We start from the raw sequence: 15,387 nt of genomic DNA on the forward strand, positions 1-15,387 counted from the left end.
CGCAACCGGCCATCATCATCTTCCACTCCCAGGCCCGGTGTTTGCTTCTGCGCTCGAACAAAGGACTCCTCCCACCGGATTTTCTCCCTCCCTCTGGCTCCCCCCAAGGTCGCGCGCGAGCAATCGTGCTCCGTCCCCAACAGTCACCATGACTGAAGTCTCGGCCACCCGCCTGTATCTAGGCAATCTCCCACGCGAAGGTCCATACGCCATCTCTCCTAGTCTTCCTGTTCGCTCTGGCTGCTGCATCGAGGGACCATCAACTGACGCGGATTTCTTGCATACGAATAGCTACAAAGACTGATATCGAGACGCACTTTGCGACCCATGGCACCGGAGAGATCACAGAGATCAAGCTCATGAATGGCTTCGGCTTCATCGAGTACAAGGATCCCATGGATGCGCGCGATGTCGTTCCAGGTAATTACGCAATGCGCGATGAACTACGCTGGATTTCCCTGCTAACATTGTCTTCCCAGCCTTCCGTACGTGATGCGACCGTCAACCCCGACACCTTGGACCCCCCCTCGCTAATATTGGCAAGATGGATCGGATCTCATGGGCTCGCGACTCACCGTGCAATTCGCTCGAGGCAGCCGCCAGCGCGAAGGTCCCGCCCCCGGTGGCCCTGGTGAATATGGAGCTCGTGAGCGCGGACCGCCCCGCCCTCGGAGGACGCCTCATCGAATGCAACTCACTGGTCTTCCCGCAGAGACCAGCTGGCAGGTCTGTTGCCCTATTTTCTTCCCTCGGACGCCCGGACCGTCGTCACCGGACAGTGACTTACTTGGATTGCTGGACAGGACCTCAAGGACTTTGCCCGTCAGTCCAGTCTTGACGTTGTGTACTCGGAGACGCCGCGCGATGGCAGCGGCAAAGGGTAAGACGCTCACCGCTGCTCGAGGATACGTCTTGCTGACAATGTAGCTTTGTCGAGTTTGAATCCGCCGCTGACTTGAGGACCGCCGTGGAGAAACTGGACGGAACCGAGTTTAAGGGAAGCCGTGTCACATGCATTGCCGATGTAGGTTCTCTGGCTGTCATGTATTGTTCATTCTGACCGTATCCAGACGCAGCCAGACTTCCCACCTCCGCGAGGCCGATCTCGCTCTCCAGGTGGCTTCCGTGGCCGCGGCCGGTACGGTGCTCCTCCCATGGACGACTACGACCGCCGGGGCCCCCCTCGTCGCGATGGACCACCGTACGGTTACCGTGACCGCAGCCCCCGCCGCGACTACTACGACGACCGTGGCGGTCGGGGTGGCTACCGCTCGCCCCCTCGTGGACCCTTGGACGACTACCCTCCCCCAGGACCTCCTCGCGGTCGCTACGATGACCCTTACCGCCGGGACTATGGACCGCCTCCTGACCCTTATGGTGCGCCTCGGCCATATGATCGCCCTCCACCACCCAGGGACTTCCCTCCTCGAGATGCACCGGGAGGTGGCTATCCGCCTAGGGATGCGCCGTACCCACCTCGCGACTATGACCGCGGTGGTCGCTACTGGTAAATACATCTCTTTGCTCTTTGCGCTCTGCATTTGTGTGTTGTATTTGAGATCTATGCTGCGCCCTTGGCGGAACCGTCCTTGACTGGAGGTACTAGATTGTTACCAACCAAGCAGACGAATACGCCTACGAGTCCGAACCACCGCATGAGAAAAGTGTACAATGAACAGGAAGTGAACGCGTGGCAAGTTTTATGGAATCTAGGTCGGCGTGAGAAACAGGGGAAAGGGATTTCACATGTGGCAAGTACCAACGATTCTTTTTCTTAATGATGGTTATGTGCGATACGAGGGCTGCTGGCCTTGATGATGTCTGAGCTGTGCGGTATCGCAGCAGAAGACCCGGAAGGCTCAGTGTTGTAAGACTATGCAGACCTGACTTGCTGCCCACGTCTATTTCTTTTTGCAATTTCGTAACAAAATCAATGACAGTGCTTTTTTCTCTTACAAAACACTGGATTATGACGCTTCTATTACAAAGGTGCATGAGAGATGATATAGAAATACTTGGTATACACATCCGATCCTTAGGCCGTCTTCTTCCATTGGTTGTAGACGCCAATCAAACTGCTGACGGTACCGGCGAGACCGACGACACCGTCGTCAAAGTTGACCCAGGCAAGGGCGGAAAGAGGAACGGTCAGATCGCAAAGATCCGAAGTGAGCTGCATCTTGCTCACGGCGCGTTCGCTGCAAAGTCTCATTAGTATCGCGCCTCGACGTACAAGTCAGGGTCACTTACACTGTGATGCGCTTGCTCTCGACGACGCCTTCGCCGTCCTTCTTGTCCACCTTGGCTTCGCGCTGCTTCAGTTTCCAGAGCGTATAGACCTGGGCGACAACGCTAAAGGTCAGACCCATGGCCCAGAACCGATATGCCTCAGTCTGCAGCCTCTTTGCGCCCTCCCACTTGCGGATACCGGCCGCATCCAGGACGGTACCGGCGTCAAAGGTCAGGTAGCCGGCATAGCCCAGCTGCCGTCCCACGGTGGTGTAGCGCAGGACGGGGTCCATGCTCTTGGCGTCGGTCGCGGTGGCGGCGGCCTTGAGGTGCTCAATGTTCTTGCCGATGCGGAGGAACTTGCGGACGAGGCCAAACTGCTTCTTGGTGGCGGTCCATGGCGCGATGGCGGCCGGCGTGGCGTTGGTGCGGAGGAGGTACCACGCGTAGAAGCGAGCAAAGTACTGGATCGTCCGGAGGAGCTTGTCGCGCCCGAGCGTCGTGGAGAGGAACTTGAGGTAGTGCGCCACCGAAGGGTGGTAGACGAGCGCGTCGGCAACCATGGTCAATGTCAGTTGTTGAGAGAGATCAGCCTGTCGATGAGGATCCAAAGAAAAAAAGACGACGCGATGGGATGGGTTGCGACGATGGATGATGGTGGTTGCCCCAGACGAGCAGCGTTCCCAAATCTGGGGAGCAATTCGGACTCACATGCCGAGGTATTGGTGACCCCACAGGCGAGGATAAGCACCTCAGCGATGGAGGGCGTCGCCGAGCATTGCCAGCCGTGGCACTTCCTCCCGGCGGGAAGGCCGACGACGGCGCACGTGAACAATGGGCGCCTGAGGCATCATATTTCAGCCACAGCCAGCACTAGCCACACGGGAGAACTGAGAGCCGCCTCGAGATTCAGACCTTCGGATCAGTCAAAAGTCAGGGCTCCACGAAGATGCATCTCGCTATTGCATAGCCGAGCTGGTCGGGTGTGGAGAAGAATCGAACGTACCCCGAATTCCCATGACAAGGCCGGACCTGTTGTCACTTGTCGATGGAGGACGAGCCCTTCCGCCGACCCGGGATATTCTCTTGCCCACCCGACAATTGGGTGCCAAAGGCAGTTTCTCCGACGACAATGGGCGATGATAACCGCCAGATGTGTCACGATGCAGTCTAGAGGCGTCTTTCGGCGCGCGCATCTGGAGACAGCGCGCGTGGGGTGCCCTGATCGTCCCGGACCCGGGGAGCAAGCAGAGGGTGATGCTCGGGGTAGGCGCCGCGAGATGTGCCCATTGATTTAAACACTACCGGCCCGCCCAGTCGTCATGGCTGACTCTTCTCCATCTTTCGGTTCATTCTTTATAAATACGGCTCGAAGCCTCTGCATTTATTACTCTGGATTCTGTCTCGTGACAGCTATTACCCCGCGTGCCCCTCATCGTGATACTTTCGCGCCCTCGATTTCATCATAAGCCAAAGTTGACCAAGAGGAATTCCGTTGCGATTTCTACAAAGCACCTCTCTCCGACACACAAGACAAAAACATACCACCGGCACAATGTCAGGCAGCATGGGCGAGACCGAAAAGGTCAACACCAACATCATCACCTTGACTCGCTTCTTGACCGAAGAGCAAGCCAAGTTCCCCGAGGCTACTGGTGACTTCACGTGAGCTTGAATGACCCCTCGTGAGAAGTAAGCCAACTAACAAACCGCAAGACTTCTCTGCCACGCTCTGCAGTTCGCTTTCAAGTCAATTGCGTACTACATCCGCCGCGCGACCCTCGTCAACCTCACTGGCCTCGCCGGTTCCTCCAACATCACGGGCGATGACCAGAAGAAGCTCGACGTCATCTCCAATGACCTCTTCATCGAGGCCATGCGCTCCTGCGGCAAGGTCGCCCTCCTCGTCTCCGAGGAGGAGGACGAGGTGATCTACTTCAGCGACGCCAAGGGCGCCCGCTACGCCGTGGCCTGCGACCCCATTGACGGCTCCTCCAACCTGGACGCCGGTGTCTCCGTCGGCACCATCTTTGGCATCCACAAGCTCCCCGAGGGCAGCACCGGCACCAAGGAGGACATCCTCAAGCCCGGCGCCGAGCTCCTCGCCTCCGGCTTCACCATGTACGGCGCCTCCACCCAGCTCGTCCTCACCATGAAGGGCGCCACCGTCAACGGCTTCACCCTCGACAACGGCGTCGGCGAGTTCATCCTCACACACCCGGACATGCGCCTGCCCCGCTCGCGGGCCATCTACTCCGTCAACGAGGGTAACTCGCTCTACTGGGACGACCAGACCAACAACTACTTCAACTCGCTCAAGCTGGCCCAGGCCGACGGCAAGCCCTACAGCTCCCGCTACATCGGCTCCATGGTGGCGGATGCCTACCGAACCCTCTTGTACGGCGGTATCTTTGCCTACCCCGCCGACAAGAAGAGCCCCAAGGGCAAGCTGCGTATCCTGTACGAGTGTGCGCCCATGGCCCAAGTGTTTGAGAATGGTGAGTTCTTCTTTCTCCGCGTGTTTTCAATTGTATCTGACTGTGTTGCAGCTGGTGGCCAGGCCGTCGACAGCCAGATGAGGAGGATGCTGGACGTGGCCCCTGAACACATCCACGACCGCGCTGGTATTTTCATGGGCAGCTGGGATGAGATGGAAAAGGTCAAGGGCTTCTTCAAATAGACGCATTCGACTCCAAATCGTAAAAATCAAGCACTGAGTACTGCTTCATAAAATCATAGGGTCGGTCAATGTCCCACGATTCTTCGTGGCCGCAAACTCACCAGGCCTTGCCCATATGTACTTGCCAGCTTCCTGTCGCAGATAGGGCCTCATCCTTGATTATCATCACACCCAATGGCAGTATACGCCTTCTCAAATGGACCAGACAGCTCTTTATTCATACTACCCACTCACCACGGCGGATCCTCCAGGCGCCGGAACAGCGCGACGAACTTCTCACCTTGGTTCCGCGTAACCTTTTTCCCCTCCTCCGTTTCCGTCATCATGACCTTTGTGCACTCGTCCGCCTCTTCTTCTTCCTTGCTCAACCGCTCGAATGACGGATGCGCATCCAGATGCTCCACCATCCACTCGTGCAACGACTTGACGTCCGTAATCGTGTAGACGATACCTCCCGGCCGGAGCGCGTACGCGTACTCCGAGTTGAGCGTCGTCGAGATGATGCGCGCCTTGTGCTTGCGGGCTTTAAAGTGCGGGTCGGGGAAGCAGATGAAGATCTTGCTGAGTTGACCCTTGCGGAAAAAGTTGGGGAGGAACTTCATGGTGTTGGCACGAAGACAGGCGGCGTTCTGGTAGGGACCTCCGGGGTTCTGGGTGCGCAGAGCCCATATTTTCTCCTGGACGTAGGCTGTGACCTGAGACCGAATTTCGAGACCTAGAGAGTTGTTTAGTCTTGGGCACATGACAGGACGCAAAGGCTCACCTTACCTAGCATGAGTTTATCTGGTAGAAGTGGCGATAGCGCCATCAAGAGCCCTCCAAAGCCGCACCCAATGTCCACCACTTCGACATCCTTGGTCAATCGCTTCGGACTCACGTCATCCGAGGCCGAATCCTGTACGTAGTCTGGAAAGTATGTTGACCAATCCATCGCGTCCGGCGAGGCTGGGCTATTCACAGTCAGTCATAGCCCTGACAAGTCTTAGCACGTGAGACTCACTAGGTGAGGGTATGGTCTGAGAAGGGATTCGCATGCGCTCGCTGTCGATAGAAGCGTTTCCGTGGTAGCTGGGCAAGGCCATCTTGGGCTTTCGACTTTTGGTACTGCGCGCGATGCGCTTTCTTCTTGCCTTCGGTGACCATTTTGCTGCTGCAACAGGATCGTGCGCTGCCTCCGTGCTCAATTTGGGATGAGAGCCTCACAAGAAAGTTTGGTGGTGATGGTGACTTTCACAATGAGACGAATGGGGAAGGCGGTGAACACTTGTCCGGCGAGCGGCAGATACGCTGTGCTGTGCGCTGCGTCAGGTACGCCCAGCCCGAGGCAGCCCAAAATGAAATGCGTGCGCCCGACGATCCGGCTGGGCCATCTTCGATGATGGACCCTGCATTTCCCATTTACCATCAACAACATTCCCATCCATGGTCCCGAACCAGCATCTCACAATCTCACCATGGCAGGCTCCACAGACGATGCGGCATGGACTCTGGCAAAGTTGCCGATTCCAAGTTACCAGATCTTCGTTCGCTACATCTGTTTCGCATGTGTAAGTAGGCCAAGCCCCCTGGCTCGCGCTCGGCGCTTTACTAACTCGTCACAAAGGCTGGTATCGGCCTTCTCTTCATCCTTCCGTTCCTCTTCCTGATCGTGCTCGATATCGTGCTCTGGATATGGCGGACTTGCTTCAATAGCAAAAAGCACCGGCCGAACGAACACCAGCCCGACGAGAGACTACCTGATGGAGCCACCACAACGGCTGTCGACGACAGCAAAGGACACCATCGGTCGAGCATGCACTGAGAAGTATCGGCGAGCATCAATCACTTTAATTTCCAACAATCGAAACTACGAAATCTGCCTCAACACCTTGAGAAGGTCGCCAGTCACACCCATAGCCGTCACATCACCACCGGCACCTGCACCCTGGACGATGAGCGGGTTCGACCCGTACCTCTCGGTGTAGAAGTTGATAATGTTGTCGCTTCCCTGCAGGGCAGCAATGGGGTGCGATGCATCAAACTTCTCCAGACCGACCTTGACACTCTTGCTGCCGACATCGATGCTGCCGACAAAGCGAACGACCTTGCCTGCCTTCTCGGCCTCGGCCTTGACCTCCTCCATCTGCGAATCGAACTCGGGCAGCTTCTTCAAGAACTCGTCGCCGCTGCTGCAGGACTCGAGCTCCTTGGGAATCAGGCTCTGGACAGGGAAACTCTCGGGCGACTCGACGGGGATGCCGGCAATACGGGCGAGGATGGTTAGCTTGCGGGCCACATCAAGACCGTTCAGGTCGTCGCGGGGGTCGGGCTCGGTGTATCCCAGGCTCTGGGCCTTCTTGACCTCGGCCGACCACTTGCCGCCTTGGCCGGCGACGGGGGCGAAGGAGTTGAAGAGGAAGGACATGGTGCCGCTGAAGACACCCTCAATCTTGGTGACCTTGTCGCCAGTGTCAATGAGCTCGTTCAGGGTCGAGATGACGGGCAGCCCAGCACCGACGGACGACTCGTGGTAGACCTTGGCACCGGACGAAGAGGCAGCCGAGAAGATTTCCTGCCACAGCTTGTAGGACCCAGAGAAGGCCTTCTTGTTGGGGGTCACGACAGAGATACCCTTGCGCAGGAAGGATGGGTACAGGTCCGCAACATCTTGCGAGCTGGTGTTGTCGACGAGGACGACCGGGTGAGGCGAGCCGGAGAGGTAGTCGACAGTCGCGGGCAGGGCGTGGGGTGTCTTGGAGGACGACGCGAGGGTGTCAATGGCACTGCCGACGTCAATGGGCGCAAAGTTGTCGTTGTACACTGCCTTACGGCTCGTGGCGATGTAGACGAGGTTCAGCTTGGGCGAGGGCTTGCGAGCAGCCAGGCCTTGGAGCTGGGACAGGAAGCACTTGCCGACGCCGCCGGCGCCTGTACTAGAGTTAGAATGGCAGAAGACACATAGAGAGCGCAGGCCAGCTCACCAATGACAGCAATGTTAACTTGGCTAGCTGGAGACATGTTTGAGGTTGCTTGGGTGGACTGTAGAGTGGTGAGGTGAGTGAGGGACAAAATCGAGGGTCCGATGGCGGGGCAGTTGATGTTGGTGAAGACGTGCCTGCCCCACGTCACTGCACACTGCAGTGGCAGTTACATTTAGTTGGCCATTTCACAATATCGATGCTGAAGTAGTGTTGAACCTGTTAAGTGGTCAATTGATATTTCCTGTCTCAAAAGGGTATTCATTCATCTAAAGCAAACTGTGTCTGAGAACCGTCGTCTCGTTGCACGTCCAAGTTATAATTGTCCGAAGCAAATTGGGCCGCTCCGGGATTCGGTACGTCGAAGCTGAGACGCTTACCCTATACCTCCTCCAAATTGTTAATGACGTGCTAGTAATAGGTATCGTTTCATGTTCGCCATCAATCACTCACCGCAAAGACAATCTTCAAGAGAATCAAGGCCCCCTACATGAATGACCCCGTGGCCTCTTGTGACTTTTGGGAGCAGCTGTAGCCTAAGGCACTCTTAACCAGACCGGTTGACTCACCGCACTTTCCAGAAACTCACGCCACAAGCAGTTCATTGACACATTTCCACATTTACAACGCCATGCCACAAGACCCAAATCTTTACGGCCAACGGCCGCCCAAGAAGCAAAAACGCGACACGAATCTCACATCCTCTCTGGACTTCACGGCGCAGCTCAGCTCGCTCATGTCCAAAGGCGCATCTTCACAACCACCGGCGGGACGTTCAAGACCATCGCGGGAGCCCAAGGACGGCGTATTCCGTAGCAAAGCCAAGGCTCAACAAGACGACGAGGAGAGAGACAACAAGCTAGTCATCAAACATGTCGCCGGCACAGAAGACGAAGCACAGGAACGCGCACGCGCGAAGCGCATCATGGAGAACAAGGCGCGTCTGTATGCCGCAATGAAGAGAGGCGACTACGTTGCCAAGGAGAATGAGGCAGCACCTCTGATCGATTTCGACCGCAAATGGGCCGATGAAGTCGAAGGCAAAGACGACCACGCGACCAGTTCTGACGACGAGGACGACGAGGACGACGGCAGAGGCGACCAGATGGTGGAACACGAGGACGAATTCGGGCGCATACGACAAGTGAAGCGATCCGAAAAGGAGCGTCTCGAAAGGAGGGCAAAGCGCGGGCTGCTCGGCGCAGAGGAACTAGAGCGCATGTCAGCCAGACCTAGCGCACCCAGCAAACTGATCCACGGCGACGCGGTCCAATCCATGGCTTTCAATCCCGAGGACGCAGACAAGATGGAGGCCCTCGCACGGAAGCGAGACCGGAGCGCAACGCCGCCCGAGCTGAAACACTACGACGCTGACTGGGAAATTCGCACAAAGGGCACGGGATTCTACAAGTTCAGCAAGGATGAGGAGATAAGGGCCAAGGAGATGCAGAATCTCGAGGAGGAGCGGAATCAGACAGAGAAGCTCCGCAAGGAGCGCGAGGCACAGAAAGAGGCACGGCGCAAGGAGATTGAGCAGCGACGGAAGGACATGGCCGCGCGAAGGGCGCAAAAGCAGGCAGACAGTTTCCTGGACGGTTTGGGCGGTTGATTGCGATTCATCGGCTCGAGGCACCGCCATCATCCTGCCTGCACATCAGCACAACTCCGCCTCATTAGGCGACACGGATTGTTGTGCCGTTTCCGACGTCAAATGGATACCTGGTCCCGCCTCGCGTTTCGATGCCACCAATTCGTCGCATGCGTGACTTTTTGTCCGCTTCAGCCTTCAGCTAGCTTCGCATTCATCTGCGCTTGCACAAGCATGTCGCGTCCCGCGGAAGGCTCCCATCCTGCTCAACAGCGAAATGTGTCTTCATGCGGCTCAGTTCGTGGCAGATGATGCTGCTTATGCAATCAGCGACACCAAGGAAGTGTGGGCGTAGCCAATCGACGATGGCTTCAACGAGTCGAAATCTTAGAATGCGAGACACATCCCCAGGCTTCCCATGTCTGGGAATCTCAATACATGCGCTGACCAATCACATGCTGCAGGGCCTGCATTGGTGCGGGACGGCAGGTGTGACTCACACGGTCGGCCGGGGCTTAATCCAAAGGGCGCAGAGGATTGGCAGGTCCTACCTAACACCTTTGCACTATAGACTACCATCTAGCAGATAGCAGGTACATACCGCCCCGCATGCCTCGCCGACAGGGCAAGTGCGCGCAACGAGCACCGCTGCCTCGGAAATCTGGCTTAAAAATCCAAATGCCCTCCCACCTGCCCAATTCCGCCTCTCCTTTCTTCCGACTTTTTCTCCAACCCAAACCACCATCACCAAAGACTTCAAGATATTACCAGTGCCACAGGCGACCTTCAAGATGCGATAAATCACCCCCCCTCCAACCGCCACTATTCAGTCTTCAAAGATATACAATATAAACATCCCCACTCCAAGCTCCCCAAATCACCACTCGGTCGATTTGAACTATAGCACTACGGCATCGCCAGCTTCGCGCACCAGTTCCCTCACCACCGCCACCATTTCAGGCTTAGACTTCCCAGTCTTCACCACGGATCCTCAGTCATCATGGCTTCCCCAACCATCTTCCAACCCGCCGGACCCAACCGAGCACCAGTCGCAACAACAACCACAACAGGACTTTGTCTTGTTCGACAGCCCGCAACCGCGTCACGGCCCTAGCCGATCTACCAACCTTTACAGCCAACGCCGAGTCTCTCAGATCATCCAGGCTTCAGGAAAGCAATCGTCTACTTCCGTCAACGCAAATCGCTCCGGTCAACAACAATACTTCGCATCTTCCGCGCCCTCGTCTCCCGCCACGCTGAATCACTCATCTCGACCCAACAGACCCCCCGTGCCACTTTTCCATCAGAGCACCGGTAGCGTCCCAACTGCCAAGATGATGAACGCAGCAGGTTTGTCTACCGAGCCAGAATCACCAGAGAACATGCACTTACACATATCAGACGTCGACTTGGGCGAGTACGTCCCGTTCGAGGGCGAGGGCCACACGGCCTTCTCCTCGCCGGCGATGCCCACCTCGTTCGAGTTCTCTGGCAGCGTTTCCAGCTCCGCCTCGAACTTGGGTACCGTCTCTCCCCATGACCTTCTCGTCAACGAGCCCTTCATGTCCGCTCCCAACTCGTCAGCCCTCACAGCGCTGACGTCGCCTTCCATCAACGAGTCTCCCGACTTTGACCCGTACGATGTATCGCCTCACTTTGGCAGCGCGGATTTCGATGGCCCTCCCGCCGATGCTTGGTACTCCTTGTTCCCCACTGAGGCTCCTCTAGCCGACGCGCAACCGCAGCTGCAGCAGCAGCCGCCCCGTCTGCAGCCGGCTAGCGTTGACAACTCTCCTGCTCAGCAGTCGGATGACCTCAGCTCGTCTGAGCGTCCTCTGACTGGCACCCGGCGCAAGTCGGATCAGTCCCCGCCTTCGTCCACTCGTCACTCGTCTGTCTCGGGCGTCAACTCGCGCAAGCGAGACAAGCCCCTGCCCCCCATCATCATTGACGATCCCAATGACACGACTGCCATGAAGCGTGCGCGAAACACGCTTGCTGCCCGCAAGTCAAGGGAACGCAAGGCGCAGCGACTGGACGAGCTTGAGGCGCAGATTGCCAAGCTTGAGCAGGAGCGTGACCACTGGAAGAACATTGCTTTGTCCAAGTGAAAAAGAAAAAAAGGTCCCCCGGGATTGGAAGAAAAGTTGTTGCTTTTGTCCATTGTTTTCCTACTTCTATCGTTTCTTACCGTGTTGTCACTGCAGGATCTGTGGTGCCTGAGCTGTGCCAGACAGCTTTTGTTAGTGTTTAGGGATACCATTGAATTTTAATACTTGACCTCGCTTTGTCTGTGCGCCATTTGTATCATTGTGACTTTGTTAAATGCCCTGGGCAGGTCGAAAGCAGTTAGCCTCTATGTAGTGGATGACCCCTGAGAACATCCATATCTGAGATGAGAGCCCCATGACCGCCGGGCATTAACCTGCACAGATCTCGATGAAGAGTGCAGAGATGCTGTATGTCATAAAAATCGTATTGGGGTATCTCAAAACAACCCAATCGCTCGCTAATTTAAATAATCCAACTGCTCGCTATTTCAAAGAGATCATCATCGTGAAAAGGAAATGTCAGCCATCAGCTAAAGGTGCCCGGGTCCGCCCCAAAGTACCCCTTTTCTGGCAACACCGTCTTGTGTCGACACAAGCCCGGTTCGGCCTCGCATCCTTGGGCAATCACTGTATTGCCCCACCAGACAATGGCCACGTCGCTAAAGGAGATGCTAAAGAACTGGATGAGGGCGCTGATGGCAATGCCAGCTGAGAAGGCGGCGGAGAGAACAAAATTGTACTACCAAATTATCAGCATCTGTATCTTACAAGGGGGAAAAGGGGGACAACATACCTTGGACCACAGAGACAGGTAGCGGCCCTTGATGTAGAGCCACGAGAAGGCGGCGACCGGTATGGCGGGCCAGATATATGTCAAATTGTAGGGAGCCCAGAGGATGCCACCGTAGGTGAGGAGGACGGGATGGATCGTGCGCAGGGCGTTGTTCTTGGGCCACTTGCGCGCGAGGAGGTAGCAAACGACGACGAGGGCGGCGCCAAAGGGGAAGCCGACGAGGGTCGGGCTGTACAGGCCGCCGACGCCCCAGAGCTTCTTGGGTCCGACGGTGCCCCAGAGGACGGCGGAGGTGAAGAAGGAGTTGACGCTGGGGCAGGTGAAGCGGAAGGGGGCGTCGGGCGTGCAGATGTTGGGCAGGTGGATCTGATACTGCAGGATGGCGACGCAGACAAAGGTCGAGACGAGGGTGGGGACGATCTGGGCGCAAAAGGTCATGCGCGGCGGGATCTTGAGGTAGTGCGCGAGCTTGAGGTCGTTGGAGAAGTGGAGGGCGTGGCTGCAGGTGATGTAGCCGTAGGCCTTGAAGAAGCACATAGCGAGGGCGTTGCCCTCGACCCAGGAGCCGCCGATGAACTCGGCGAGGACGTTGAGGGAGACCTCGACGCCGGTCATGGCGTAGATGATGCCGATGGGCACGACAAAGATCAGGGCCAGTGCGATGCCGAAGAAGACGGTGCCGACGGAGGTGTTGGTCTCCCAGCAGCCGATGGCGACGCAGCCAAAGACGGTGGAGAGGAGCAGGACGATGAGGTACCACCACTCGGGCACCTCCCGGTAGGACTTCATCAGGCGGTTGTGCACGTCGAGCACGCGGCCCTTTTCGACGATGCCCTTTTTGGACGGGAGGAAGCTGTTGTAGAGGTCTTTGAAGCCCATGGCCATCTCGTGGCGGTGGTATAGGATGCCGTAGACGACTGTCGCGCTGTAGACGGCAAAGAAGGCGAGGTAGGTCATCATACTGCCCGCGGTGATGTGGGGGATGGAGTAGGCCTGGTAGGCTTCCTCGCTAATGATGCCCCTGGCGTCGAGGATGCGCGTGACGTTGTAGGGCATGCCTGTGTTGTCGTACGGCAGGTTAACGTTGATGGGGAGGTAGGCCATGTTGAAGGCGTTGCCGTAGTACAGGGCGAGAATGATGAAGAAGGAGACGAACGCGCCGATGAACATGTTCAGGGTGGTGAAGAAGGGGACCATCAGGGGGTCGACCCAGAAGACGAAGCGGTTCCAGTCAAAGGTCGGGAAGGGGTTCAAGCCGAGACCCTGCTGGCTCCCGGTGATGATGTTGAGGTCGACGTTCTTGGGGGCGATCCAGGTCATCCAGCTAAAGATGCTGAGCGCGCTGAAGAGGACGTTGGGGAGCCAGAAGTAGGCGAACATGAGGGCGAAGGCGATGGCGAAGAACTTGATGCGTGACGCTCGCCAGATCCTGCCAAAGGGACCCAGGGCCTCGGGGTTGCCCTCGCCATGGAAGGCCGTGTTGAGCGCAATGGTGACCAGCGACGAGGGCCAGACACAGAAGGACGGGTAGACCAGGAACCGGCGGCAGAGACCAGCCAGGCCGTACCCGATAAAGTTGGTGCTCAGCGCGATGAGAAGCTGATAAGGGAAGCTCAAGGCCCACTTCTGGCCAAAGTAGAGGTACTGCGTCCAGACAATGTGGTTGGTGTAAGGGCTGTTCTTGGCGATGCTGGCCATGAGGGTGATTAGCATGTGCTCCTTGCGGTTGAAGGGGCCCGGGTTCAAGCTGTGCCGGACGTCAAAGAGAGTGAAGCCCACGTCGGGCAGGATCTTCTCGAGGAGTTTGCCGAGAGGATACGCCAGCAGCTGCGGCACGTTGGACGTGACAGTAATGGCAGGCTGTCGGATCTCAAAGAAGCCATTGATGAAGGCGATCAAGGCCGAGAAGAAGATGCCAATGACCCAGGCTCGGATGGTCGAGACGGGCATGTCTGGATCGTCATGGTTCGGCACGACGGAGCGTACCTCGGCGTATGGCGAGTTGTTGGTGATGAGGGCCGCCTCCACCTTGATCTCGCTGATGAGAGTTTCGTACTTGTCCGGGTTGGCAAAGACCTCCTCGTTCCCTAGGAAGTCCTCGATCTTGTCGAGGACAGAGGTGGGGAAATTGGGATCACGCTTGTGCAGTTTGTGCACGTTGAGCATGAGCTACATGGTCAGTGAGCGACAGTGGACTGGGAGGATATGTCTTGGACAGCCTTACCTCGCGCACCTCGTCTAACGAGAAGGTCGATGCTAAGTCCTTGGCCTCCAGTAGGTCGTCTTCCGTGACGACTAGATCACTCTGCACGGCTTGGCGGCCATCCCCCTCCACGAACTCTCCGTTGAAGGCATCTGGCTCGGTACTGGACCGGTCATATAAGCTGTTGCTGTTGCTGGTGTCCAGCCGCTCAGGGCTGTGCTTTTCTGTTTCGAGGGCACCCATTGTGACCATGGACGTTTGAAAATGGCCGATGGCTTCAGTATGAATGAACACAAGTTAGTAGTCTATGGACTGGCAGCGGGCATTGCGAGTCGCGGCGTGAATGGAGAGGAGGCGGAGGCCAAGATGCCAATCGCCTGGGACCACTGCGTATATGAACCTCTCCGACTCCTAGTCCAGGATCGGCAGTATCAGACTTCGGGATCCTCGATGTGCAATCATGAGGAGCATCGTGACGATTGTCGATACTACTGTCTCGCCAATCACTTGTCGCCATTTGCCAGTCCATTTTCAGGGTCTGGGGAGATGCTGGCACAGTTGCGTCGAGCGACGGAGGGCAGCGGGCGTGATCGGCGCCAGAACCCTTGATACATGTACGTACCCTGACGGCGTCCGTCTCCCGAGCAAAGGAACAAAGCCGTGGCTTGCAGCGCTCATACGTACTTAGATTCCTGCGAACGAATACTGCAGAATGAGTCTCATGTTAAGTGCATGTGGGAGGGACGTCGTCTGCCGCCGCCCCCACACACGTCATTGGCGATGTTCATTCGCATGTCGTGGAAGCAAACTTGAATACCTCTGCGCGTAGCCAGAGAGACGCCATAATATCGTTAACCCATTGACGACTGTGAAGGGCTTGGTCTAG

The 15,387-nt window shown here is 56.8% G+C and overlaps 10 protein-coding genes across 10 annotated transcripts; 6 read left to right on the forward strand and 4 right to left on the reverse strand.

Moving 5' to 3' along the window:
* Window positions 1-148: 148 nt before the first annotated feature.
* Window positions 149-1,511, forward strand: F5Z01DRAFT_636952 (pre-mRNA splicing factor; the record flags this gene model as incomplete). The annotated part of the gene is made up of 7 exons (XM_046262249.1): window positions 149-200; window positions 292-420; window positions 480-485; window positions 545-726; window positions 804-880; window positions 928-1,024; window positions 1,071-1,511. The coding sequence occupies 7 exons, from the start codon at window positions 149-151 to the stop codon at window positions 1,509-1,511; spliced, it is 984 nt and encodes a 327-aa protein (XP_046117655.1).
* A 524-nt stretch (window positions 1,512-2,035) lies between these two features.
* Window positions 2,036-2,792, reverse strand: F5Z01DRAFT_623278 (peroxisomal biogenesis factor 11; the record flags this gene model as incomplete). The annotated part of the gene is made up of 2 exons (XM_046261312.1): window positions 2,036-2,198; window positions 2,251-2,792. The coding sequence occupies 2 exons, from the start codon at window positions 2,790-2,792 to the stop codon at window positions 2,036-2,038; spliced, it is 705 nt and encodes a 234-aa protein (XP_046117656.1).
* On the forward strand, window positions 2,693-3,816 carry F5Z01DRAFT_126002 (uncharacterized protein). The gene has a single exon (XM_046257532.1). It carries the CDS (start codon window positions 2,829-2,831, stop codon window positions 3,525-3,527), a length of 699 nt encoding a protein of 232 aa, XP_046117657.1. The 5' UTR covers window positions 2,693-2,828; the 3' UTR covers window positions 3,528-3,816.
* Window positions 3,657-5,024, forward strand: F5Z01DRAFT_125712 (fructose-1,6-bisphosphatase). Its single transcript, XM_046257528.1, has 3 exons — window positions 3,657-3,894; window positions 3,946-4,727; window positions 4,779-5,024. The coding sequence occupies exons 1-3, from the start codon at window positions 3,785-3,787 to the stop codon at window positions 4,907-4,909; spliced, it is 1,023 nt and encodes a 340-aa protein (XP_046117658.1). The 5' UTR covers window positions 3,657-3,784; the 3' UTR covers window positions 4,910-5,024.
* Window positions 5,025-6,403, reverse strand: F5Z01DRAFT_125975 (tRNA methyltransferase). The gene is made up of 3 exons (XM_046257530.1): window positions 5,910-6,403; window positions 5,678-5,859; window positions 5,025-5,624 (listed from the first exon to the last, which is right to left on the reverse strand). Exons 1-3 carry the CDS (start codon window positions 6,050-6,052, stop codon window positions 5,140-5,142), a joined length of 810 nt encoding a protein of 269 aa, XP_046117659.1. The 5' UTR covers window positions 6,053-6,403; the 3' UTR covers window positions 5,025-5,139.
* Window positions 6,364-6,710, forward strand: F5Z01DRAFT_674620 (uncharacterized protein; the record flags this gene model as incomplete). The annotated part of the gene is made up of 2 exons (XM_046265061.1): window positions 6,364-6,456; window positions 6,513-6,710. The coding sequence occupies 2 exons, from the start codon at window positions 6,364-6,366 to the stop codon at window positions 6,708-6,710; spliced, it is 291 nt and encodes a 96-aa protein (XP_046117660.1).
* A 45-nt stretch (window positions 6,711-6,755) lies between these two features.
* Window positions 6,756-7,906, reverse strand: F5Z01DRAFT_636956 (homoserine dehydrogenase-domain-containing protein; the record flags this gene model as incomplete). Its single annotated transcript, XM_046262250.1, has 2 exons — window positions 6,756-7,816; window positions 7,870-7,906. 2 exons carry the CDS (start codon window positions 7,904-7,906, stop codon window positions 6,756-6,758), a joined length of 1,098 nt encoding a protein of 365 aa, XP_046117661.1.
* Window positions 7,907-8,497: 591 nt separating this feature from the next.
* On the forward strand, window positions 8,498-9,475 carry F5Z01DRAFT_622940 (uncharacterized protein; the record flags this gene model as incomplete). Its single annotated transcript, XM_046261292.1, has 1 exon — window positions 8,498-9,475. The coding sequence occupies one exon, from the start codon at window positions 8,498-8,500 to the stop codon at window positions 9,473-9,475; it is 978 nt and encodes a 325-aa protein (XP_046117662.1).
* A 785-nt stretch (window positions 9,476-10,260) lies between these two features.
* F5Z01DRAFT_623220 (cross-pathway control 1) lies at window positions 10,261-11,565 on the forward strand (the record flags this gene model as incomplete). Its single annotated transcript, XM_046261308.1, has 2 exons — window positions 10,261-10,804; window positions 10,856-11,565. Coding segments are annotated over 2 exons (1,254 nt in total), but the record flags the coding sequence as incomplete, so codon positions are not given.
* A 233-nt stretch (window positions 11,566-11,798) lies between these two features.
* Window positions 11,799-15,181, reverse strand: F5Z01DRAFT_125995 (OPT oligopeptide transporter protein-domain-containing protein). The gene is made up of 3 exons (XM_046257531.1): window positions 14,523-15,181; window positions 12,299-14,467; window positions 11,799-12,244 (listed from the first exon to the last, which is right to left on the reverse strand). Exons 1-3 carry the CDS (start codon window positions 14,751-14,753, stop codon window positions 12,032-12,034), a joined length of 2,613 nt encoding a protein of 870 aa, XP_046117664.1. The 5' UTR covers window positions 14,754-15,181; the 3' UTR covers window positions 11,799-12,031.
* Window positions 15,182-15,387: the final 206 nt, after the last annotated feature.

The sequence above is a fragment of the Emericellopsis atlantica genome, assembly GCF_019669845.1.
Source record: "Emericellopsis atlantica unplaced genomic scaffold F5Z01scaffold_15, whole genome shotgun sequence".
NCBI classification, from domain to species: domain Eukaryota; kingdom Fungi; phylum Ascomycota; class Sordariomycetes; order Hypocreales; family Bionectriaceae; genus Emericellopsis; species Emericellopsis atlantica.

Coding starts and splice junctions, on each gene's coding strand:
- F5Z01DRAFT_126002 (XM_046257532.1), top strand. CDS start 2,829: ATGAGGATCCAAAGAAAAAAAGACGACGCGATGGGATGGGTTGCGACG.
- F5Z01DRAFT_125712 (XM_046257528.1), top strand. CDS start 3,785: ATGTCAGGCAGCATGGGCGAGACCGAAAAGGTCAACACCAACATCATC. Junction 3,895..3,945: donor GAGGCTACTGGTGACTTCAC/GTGAGCTTGAAT, acceptor ACAAACCGCAAG/ACTTCTCTGCCACGCTCTGC. Junction 4,728..4,778: donor GGCCCAAGTGTTTGAGAATG/GTGAGTTCTTCT, acceptor ACTGTGTTGCAG/CTGGTGGCCAGGCCGTCGAC.
- F5Z01DRAFT_125975 (XM_046257530.1), bottom strand. CDS start 6,052: ATGGTCACCGAAGGCAAGAAGAAAGCGCATCGCGCGCAGTACCAAAAG. Junction 5,860..5,909: donor TCAGACCATACCCTCACCTA/GTGAGTCTCACG, acceptor GACTGTGAATAG/CCCAGCCTCGCCGGACGCGA. Junction 5,625..5,677: donor ACCAGATAAACTCATGCTAG/GTAAGGTGAGCC, acceptor ACAACTCTCTAG/GTCTCGAAATTCGGTCTCAG.
- F5Z01DRAFT_125995 (XM_046257531.1), bottom strand. CDS start 14,753: ATGGTCACAATGGGTGCCCTCGAAACAGAAAAGCACAGCCCTGAGCGG. Junction 14,468..14,522: donor CGTTAGACGAGGTGCGCGAG/GTAAGGCTGTCC, acceptor CTGACCATGTAG/CTCATGCTCAACGTGCACAA. Junction 12,245..12,298: donor ACCTGTCTCTGTGGTCCAAG/GTATGTTGTCCC, acceptor ATAATTTGGTAG/TACAATTTTGTTCTCTCCGC.